This window comes from Cibotium barometz, chromosome 16, assembly GCF_041138505.1.
Source record: "Cibotium barometz isolate CiBa-2024 chromosome 16, ASM4113850v1, whole genome shotgun sequence".
Lineage (NCBI taxonomy): Eukaryota > Viridiplantae > Streptophyta > Polypodiopsida > Cyatheales > Cibotiaceae > Cibotium > Cibotium barometz.
Genome location: NC_141061.1, coordinates 14,575,281 through 14,584,361, shown reverse-complemented (window position 1 = coordinate 14,584,361; position 9,081 = coordinate 14,575,281). Strand labels below are relative to the sequence as shown.

The following is a 9,081-nucleotide window of genomic DNA, read 5'->3' as shown; positions in this document are numbered from 1 at the left end:
CTACCCTAAGTAGGTAATAACATCACTTGGGTCTATCTGCCTGTGTGTGGACACGAGCATGTGTGAAGGTGTGCACATTTGTAAGGGCTCTCTATGTTTCTATTTGCATGTAGAAGGTGGAGTGAGTGGTTGTCTATGAAATGCAACAGAGATAAGAGGGTGGTGGAGGAAGTACAATGAGGTGAACACAGGGAGTAGTGGAGTCGAAGGAGAAGAGGGTAGAAGAGGGAGGTTGGGAGATGGACATTAGGGCTGGGTCTTGCACTTGCACGGGAAAGCAAAAAGAGCCAAGGAGGCTTGTTTATGGGTTGGTAGGGTTTGAGGGGTATACGCAATGAAGGTGTACGAAATGGGTGCTATGATGAAGCTGTGAGGTTGAGGTGAGAATGGTTAGATTAGTGACTATTCTTGGCCCCATCACGAAGATTGGGAGGTGGCCAACTTAGCAGCCGGAATCCATTCCCGACGGTATGCACACGTCAACTCCCAAAATTCAAGTTGCATAGGTTTAGTAGTCGTCCAAGTGATGGAATTCATCGACCTATGTCCATGATGAAGGGCAGAGGGTCTTAGACCTACCTTTAAAAAAAGTAAGGTTTAGACCTTGGCATTAAATAATGTTAGGGAGAATGAAATACAACTTTAGTTGAATATGCAAGGAAGAGTACTTATATAACAAGAGCATCGTTGAGTAAGTGCATATGCGCTTTTTACACTTGTAATGAGGTCATTCTAGACCCCACTCTAAGCTCCATAATGTATCTGCTCTCTTTTCTCTAGTCTAAAATCACTAAGCTGTCATCGTCGTCATCATCATAGCCATAGTCTTAGTTACACAGCATGTTTTTTCTGCTCTCCTGGGAGCAGCTTTTAAGCGAAGAATGCTCTCCTAGCTAAGCTGTTTGCAGGCCTTTTGAATTTTGGGCGGTGCTTTTTCGCCCTTATTACTACTGGTAAGTCCATCTTTTTCTTCATTTCGCTTCCCCCCCCTCCCCCCAAGGTTTTCGATCCTTTGTGCTGGTCTCCTGGAACTTGGGATTTCTGTCTCCTCTTTGTACAACTGTTGGGTTCTGATCCACTGTGAAGGAAACCCTAACTGGGTAAGTGTTGCAAAAATCTTCGTTTTACCACGAAAGACATTTTAGTGGGCAATTTTTAGTGGGTTTCTTTCCAAAAGGTTTTCTAAGGAAAAACCTCAATTCGGTGGTTTTTCTTGAATGTTGGGTTTCTGTCCATTGTTAAGGTAAAATTTAATTCGGTGGTTTTACTGAGGAACACGTGAATCGGGTGGTTTTGTTGGAATGCCGGGTTTCTGCCCATTGTTAAGAGAATTAAACTCACATGGGTTGTTTTTGCAGGAATGTTGGCACTCTTCCCATTTTGAAGGAAAAAGCTGATTTGAGAGACAAAATACAGTTAGAGATAGTACAGCTGTAATTTGTCCTCCAGAAAGCCTACTGCAGAAGATATTGTACTATGTAATGGCTGGAGTTTAGAGAGCTAGAGCATTCTTACCTTGTTATTGTGCTCTTTGATCCATGCAGTCTGCATAATGAACACAAGCAGCACCACCGAGGGTCATGTTCAGGGAGTGCCCACACATGGGGGCCAATACGTGCAGTACAACATCTTTGGCAACTTGTTCGAAGTGTCTGCAAAGTATGTCCCACCACTTCGCCCCATTGGACGCGGCGCATATGGCATCGTCTGGTAAAGACCTTGTCCTTGATCAGCTTGTGCTGTCTAGAGTGCCATGGCTTTCCCTAGTGCTTGAAGCATGGTTTGCTAGGTGCAGCAGGGTGTTGGTGATCGTAGGAGTAAACTTCTTGTGCTTTGCTGTGATGTCTTCTGTTGTGCTTTGTGCTAATCTAAGTGGCCACGTGGTCTGTTTAGTTCTGCAATCAATAGCGAAACAAGAGAAGAAGTGGCAATCAAGAAAATTGGGAATGCATTTGACAACAGGATTGATGCCAAACGCACATTGCGAGAAATCAAGCTATTGCGTCACTTGGATCATGAAAATGTAATTTTTTTTGGGCTCTTCAGTTTTTGTCACAAATCTTTTACTTTTTTTAGCCCTAAGGATTTCAGGTTCCTGTTCTGTTAAACTTCTATGTACTTCTTGTTCTCTATTGGTTCATATATATGTTTTTGTGTTGTGTCTCGTGCATTGTGCTTGGATGCTCTGCTATTGAGGCAGTCTTGTTTGGTCCTTTCAACTCTGACAAGGCTATTCAGAATATTTCTTTTTTGTATCTGTCACAGGCATCAGCTCTCAGTTGCATGTGCTATGTCTACTGATGCACTGTACAGGGTAGTCTAGGTAAGATACAAACTATTGTGAGCCCAATTTGATCAAGGATAGGGCATTGAGTGTAATGACAGGTAGGTACACACCAGGGTTGAGTAGGTGCATGTATGTGACGGGAGATTCCATTGCCCCAAGGCAAGTGCCTATGAAAATGAAGGGCTGCCAGCTGGGAACATAATAGAGCTCAAACAGAGTGACTGAGTGAGAGGCACACAACTCAATGATGATTACCAAGTAGAATGAGTGGTACGAAGTACAAAGAATAAGAACACCCCAAATGATAAGTGTTAGAAGGTGCTCACATGCACCGGGGAAAAACCTCCTAAAGAGGGAGAAAGTGCCCTGGCTAGTCTTAGAGTGTTCACAAACCACTGCCCATGAAAGAGATGTCTACAAACTCCCCTGTAGTGATGCTTGAACATGTACAGGGTGTGTAGAGACATAAACCAAGCTGATCTCTCTAGCGTGGAGCCTCTCCCCAACATAATGGTAATGCACCTCAATGTGCTTCGTGCGAGCATGAAACACTAGGTTCCTCGCAATTGCCAATACGCTTTGAGAGTCAGGGTAGATAGGAGTGGAGGATTGTTGTCCAACACTAAGATAAGCCAAAAGGCGTCTAAGCCATACACTGAATGGTAGTTGTAAATGCTGCCCTGTACTCAACCTCACAATTAGATGTGGCCACTGTCGGCTTTTTCTTGCTGAGCCATGAAAGTATGGACAACCAAGAAAGAAACAAAATCCGCTAGTGGACATCATGCCCAGTCCGAATCACTGAAGGCATGCAGCCGTGACTCACCCTACCGGAGAGAACAATCCAAGGAACCAATGCCTTGTGAGTAGCAAAAAACCCGCTTGACAGCCTACCAATGCTAATGCATGGTACTTTGGCAATGCATAAATCTACTCAACCTTGAGAACCCACATTGAATGTCTGGCCTCGTGTTGCATAGGTAGATCAACCATCCAACAGCCTGCTGGTATAGTGTCTGATCAAAAGGCTCTCCAGAATCTTGAATGCTAAGCGTGGCACCTGTCTCGATTGATTAAACCTTTAAAGTAGTTTCTGTCAATTTTGCGAAAACCCCCAAATACATGTGTGCACATTAGCTTTAACTGCTCAATTTTGCTTAAAAACTGAAAAAGCCCCAATAGGTGTTGAAACTCTAATCTATGTGCTACATAAACGCTTCAGCAAGTACAAGTGGCTATTGCAAGTACGGGTAGGTACACGTGTATGAGTAGGTACAGTCGAGTGTAGGTACGGCTATAAGTACAAACAGTACGAACGACGACTGTACGGAGGTTGCGAAAAATTCGGAGGCAAAATCAACCTGGAGCTCTGATACCAAATGTTGGAACCTGCAGGTTAGGTTTGGCAACAACAAGACACTCACAATAGAGCTCAAACAGAGTGAGTGAGAGGCACACAACTTGATGATGATTACCAAGTAGAATGAGTGGTACAAGGTACAAAAGATAAGTGCACACCAATGATAAGTGTTAGAGGGTGTTCACATGCATGGGGAAAAAAACCTCCTAACGAGCGAAAAGGTGCCCTGCCTGATGTGGATTATCTGAGGGCAAAAGTATGAAAGGACCAGATGTGCAAGAGATCATAGCAAATCAGCACAACATGAAATGGAGGAATGAGCGTATGTACAATGATGAATGTAATCGTGTACAAGAGGTCCTCTTATGTGAGGTGACTCTGAGTAGTAGACCGGTGAAGAAGCAAAGATGAGGTCGGAGCTGAAGCACGGTCAGTGACAATGGCTCGCGTCAAGGACAACGGTGGTACTCCGTGAAGATGTCGATGTCATAAGAAGGGGCTCGGTCGGTGACAAAGGCTCGTGTCGGGGATAGTGGTGGCACTCCGTGCGGTGGTCGGTGTCGAAGGCTCGTGTTGGTGGATGCGGTGGCACTGCAAGGAAGTGGATGTCTGTAGTGGGCAGCGGAAATGTAGTGGTGCAGGCTTTGGTGACGGGTGCTGCTATACCTGAGGGGTGCAGACAAACACAAGTTTGCATATGAGTAGAATGCAGGAGAAACACGGATCTGAGGAGCAGAGAGGGTTGCTGTCCCGGGCAGATGGTGTGCTGCCGTCATGAGGTAGGTGGTGAAGAGCAGAGAGGGCTGTTGTCCCGATGTCATGAGCAGAGAGCGTTGCTGTCCCAAGTCGATGTCGAATGAGTAGAGAATGGGCTGCTGTCCCGAGGTGTGCTGCAGGTACAGGTACAAGAGCTGCAGGCTGCAGGTACAAGATCAGAGATCAGGGCACTGGCTGCAGGTCACTGGGCACTGTGCTGCAGGTACAGAGGAAGGAACCGACGGCGGCTGCTGTGTGCAGGATGCTAGAGCCGACGACAGCTACTGCAGAGGAAGGGTGATCTGCGGTGGCACTCCAAGGTAGTAGATGTTTGTAGTGCGCAGTGGAAATGTAGTGGTGCAGGCTCTGGTGACAAGGGTGCTGCTATACCTGAGGGGTGCAGACAAACACAAATCTGCAGATGAGTGGACTGCAGGAGAAACACAGATCTGAGGAGGAGAGATGGCTACTGTCCCGGGCAGATGGTGTGCTGCGGTCACGAGGTAGGTGGTGAAGAGTAGAGAGGGCTGCTGTCCGGATGTCGTCAGGTGATGATGAGCAGAGAGGGCTGCTGTCCCAAGTCGATGTTGAATGAGCAGAGAATGGGCTGCTGTCCCGAGGTGTGCAGGTACAGGTACAGGTACAGGATCTGCAGGCTGCAGGTACAAGATCAGAGATCAGGGCACTGGCTTCAGGTCACTGGGCGCTGTGCTGCAGGTACAGAGGAAGGAGTCGATGGCTGCTGTGTGCAGGATGCTAGAGCTGACGACAGCTGCAGAGGAAGGGCGATCATGATCCAGGCTGCTGCAGAGGTAGGGCGGCAGCAGCAGATAGTTGATGTTTGTGTTGTTTTTCAGATTTATGAGATGTTGCTTATATATGTGGAAGGGCTGCTGGTCGGCCCAGAGAAGGGCTCTTGGCCAGCAGCACAAGACCAAAAAATCAAATAAAATACCTGTTTAGGGCTGGTTGTCACACAAATTATACTTTGATAAATACTTTCAGCCCCTTCGTTCTTGACGATGTATAGCAGAATGTAATAAAAGGAAGAGTGCAGAGAGAGAAGAGAAACAATACACAGGGTTGGGTCCCAAATACCCTCTGAAGGGCCCCCACCACATATGGTGTATTTTCTTTATTGAATGAGTAGACTGACAGATTGCTGGCTGTAAATAACTAAGACTGAATTGACTTGGATAGCTTCACGTGGCTGAGATTACTTACAGCCTGAAGATGACCCCTTGATCTACACTTTCTACCTTGCCTTTACCTCCTTGGCTGTCTCAGCCCTTGAACTATGGCTCTTGAGAGAATATGAGATGAATGATGCAAAAGGTGATCATTGCTTATATAGCATCCTGGCTCCCATTCTTGCACATCCCTTTAATAGGGCCTTATGGGAAGGCTTTCCGCCCTCCTGAACCACTAATATCATTTTCTCCATCCATAAAGTAGGAAACCCCACCGACCCCAACAACTACAATCATGATTGGCCATATAATGGCTAAGATATATGGGGCAGTATTGGAGAACGAGATCTATTTCTTAGTAGAGAAACAGGGTGAGAGAGCCACTTGGCTAGGTAGGCTTCAAGAGAAACTAGTCTACTATTTACGGTTCGAGCCATTATTGAGGCGGTGAGGGCACGAAAGCAAAAGGTATACTGTTGTTTCATGGATTTTTTGTAACATGGGGAAGCTTCATGGAAGAATCGGTAACTTCAATGCTCAGAATTCAGCAATCATTCACGACAACAATACTAAAGAAGATGTGCATAAAATATATATATATATATATATATAGAGAGAGAGAGAGAGAGAGAGAGAGAGAGAGAGAGAGAGGGAGAAGGACACAGTATTGGGTCCCAAACCCCCTTTATAGGCCCCCCACCATGAATGGTGTATTTGCTTTATTAGAATGATGCAAATCTGAAAATAAAGACGGAATCTTGATTCTTGACCTGCTCTTTTCACCTTGGTTGGAGCTTTCTTGCTTGGCTGACCTGGCCCTTCGAATGCACCATAGGTTGTGAATTATGAGATGATCTACGGATTTTCAGGCTTGGGTATTTATACCCCTAAGATGCTCTAGTCAGCCAGCTTCAGTTTTTCCTTCACGACTTGGTCCAGCATTAAATGCTTTTTTGCCATCGTTTTCACACTGTATAGTGGCTGACCATCCATGCGCAAATGCTGGGCTGCTGAGCAGCCCCTGCGCAGGATATGTGGGCTACCCCACACCTGGCCGACTGGCTGGGGAGGGCCCAGAGGCCTGTCGGCTGCCTGGCCAGGCCCCCTAGGGCTGGCCGACAGCCTGCCCAGCCCATACTAGGGCTGGTTGGCACAGCTTGGGGCCCTCCTAGCCCCTTGGAGTGGCTCTATGCCTACCCCATACCCATACAAGAGCCTTAGGCTCTGTTCTTGGGTAGCCCTATGGGCTGGACACCTTTTCTACATGCAAATCCTACATGCTTCTCCAGATGTCCGGCATCTGGTTGCAAACCAGATACACAGATCATCTGACATCATTCCAGAGGGAGACTCATAGTACGGATTGGCACTGCTTCATGTGTAGGACAATGCACACTTGACCTCGGACGCGTAGAGTGGAACCCTGGCTGACTCGTCTTGGACTAGGCTCACATGGGACCGGTTTCCACTCTAGGTCCTGCACCACCTTGTTCAGATATGTCTATGTGGCATTCAAGTGCAGGATGCACGTGACATCCCCTTCTACTGAACTTGACGGAAGCTACATAGCCTCTAGATAGTCTGTCAATAAAGTCAGATAGTCATTGAAGAATTCTTTGTCAAGCCATACAGCTTCGTGAGTCCCTCGGTCCTAAAACTTCGTGAGGAACTGTCTTTGTCTTCAGTTTGAGCCATGCTTGAAGCGGTGCAAAAGAATGTGTTCTGGAACCATCACTTCAGCTTCATCAACTATATCTGGTTCTGCTTCGTCTCACTTCTGAAGGGATTGGACCTCCATATGGTTTTAGCCAACTGACATGGAACACATTGTGCATAGTCCAACTTGGAGGTAGTTTCAACTTCATTGACACCTCGTTGATCTTTCTCTGGATAGGATGCTTCATGATCCGAAGGTAAACCCAATCTCTTTTCGAGAACTTTACATCCCTTTGGTCTTTGTTGGCCTGTCGAGCGTAGGCCTCTTGTGCTTTAGCCAACCTGTCTTTCATTGACTCCAAAATCTCCTAGTAAGATTCCTTCATTCTGTTCGCTTCAAGTACTGAAGACGAGGTTCTGGTCATTAGCGACTGGAATGGTGTTCCAAACGCTGCTTCATATGGAGTCCTGCCAATAGTTGAAGAAAAAGAATCATTCAAAATAGCTTGAACTAAAAGGCAATTATGATTCCCACTTACCTTGTTGATCATGGACATAACACTTCAGTACATCAAAGGCCAACTAGTTGTAGATTTTTGTCTGGCCATTAGTCTGTGGGTGAAATGCACTGGAAAAATTCAATTTAGTACCAAAATTATCAAATAGTGCCCTCCAAAAACGATTGGTAAACTTGGTATCTCTGTTTGACACTAAGGTCCTAGGGATCCCGCCAATCGGGTACCGATGCCGAATGAACAAATGGGCAACAGCTTCGGCGGTCACATTGGTCCTGCATGGGATAAGCATAACAAATTTGCTAAATCTATCAACAATAGTCAAGCACTAAGTATGATGCTTACCCAGATTGGGAGGCAGATTCGTGACAAAGTCCATCGATATATCTTGGAAAGGTCCTTCGGGAATTGGTAAAGGTTGTAGCAACCGTATCTTCTTCCCACGAGGAGCGTTCACTTTCTGACAAACGTCACACTGTTGCACATGTGCGAACATATCTCGCCTCATTCTTGGCCAATAATATTATCTTTCTAGCTTCCCCAGAGTCGAATTTATGCCCCAGTGACCACCAGTGATGGCGTCATGGGCGTTCTGAGGAGCATTGTAACACGCGGAAGCTCTGGGGGTCTTCTTTTAGCCCTAAACACCAGTGAGAACATGCTGATGCAAAAATGCAGACAGAAGGGAGAGTAGAGAGAGAGAGAAACGCTGGAAATTCCATATAGTACAAAAAGGTACTTTTCTACAGCCCTAGGCTGTCTCATACAAAAGGTGATAAACACCAAAATCTAGTCCTACTGTAAGGACCCTAAGAACCCATTCCATGAAGGAATGAATGAATACAATGATGAGCCTTGAGTGCCTTTTATAGGCCCTTTGGAATATTGAAGTGCTGGCCGACAAGTAGTCGGCCAGCCGACTGGACCAAATAAAGAAAACGCTGAAGCGCCTGCCCTCCACCATGCAGCTGACGACTGGGATAAATGTCCAAGACTAGGATAAATATCCAAGACACCATAAAAATGGGGATAAAATAGGGGAAAAATATGTGGGGTGACCAGTCCCTATAGCTAACATGGTCAGTCCTAGAGGCTAAAATAGGACACCAAACAGGAAGCTAGCAACAAGGGGATGATGTCTAACAGCCCCTCTGAGCACCGGATGCTGAGTGAACTCCAAGAAGCTAGAGACACCGTCCTCGATCATAGATGAAAAATTACAAAAATAGGTACCAGGAAAGCAATCTCCTCAGCAACTCAGCTACAAAAGCAACAGAACAAGCTGCCAGGTACATCGCTCCTCTGGAAGAAAACAAC

General features: G+C 46.2%; 1 protein-coding gene across 3 annotated transcripts in view; it reads left to right on the top strand.

The window, feature by feature from the left end:
* Nucleotides 1–731: 731 nt before the first annotated feature.
* The window catches only part of LOC147630408 (mitogen-activated protein kinase 4b), a 98,267-nt gene continuing 89,917 nt past the window's right edge, over nucleotides 732–9,081 (top strand). Inside the window, exons 1-4 of one of the 3 annotated variants that reach the window (XM_086810274.1) lie at nucleotides 732–953; nucleotides 1,359–1,433; nucleotides 1,545–1,710; nucleotides 1,894–2,023. In XM_086810274.1, the coding sequence (XP_086666400.1) occupies nucleotides 1,553–1,710; nucleotides 1,894–2,023 (288 nt within the window). In that variant the 5' untranslated portion in view covers nucleotides 732–953; nucleotides 1,359–1,433; nucleotides 1,545–1,552. The other 2 variants (XM_086810275.1, XM_086810276.1) reach the window with 2 other exon arrangements.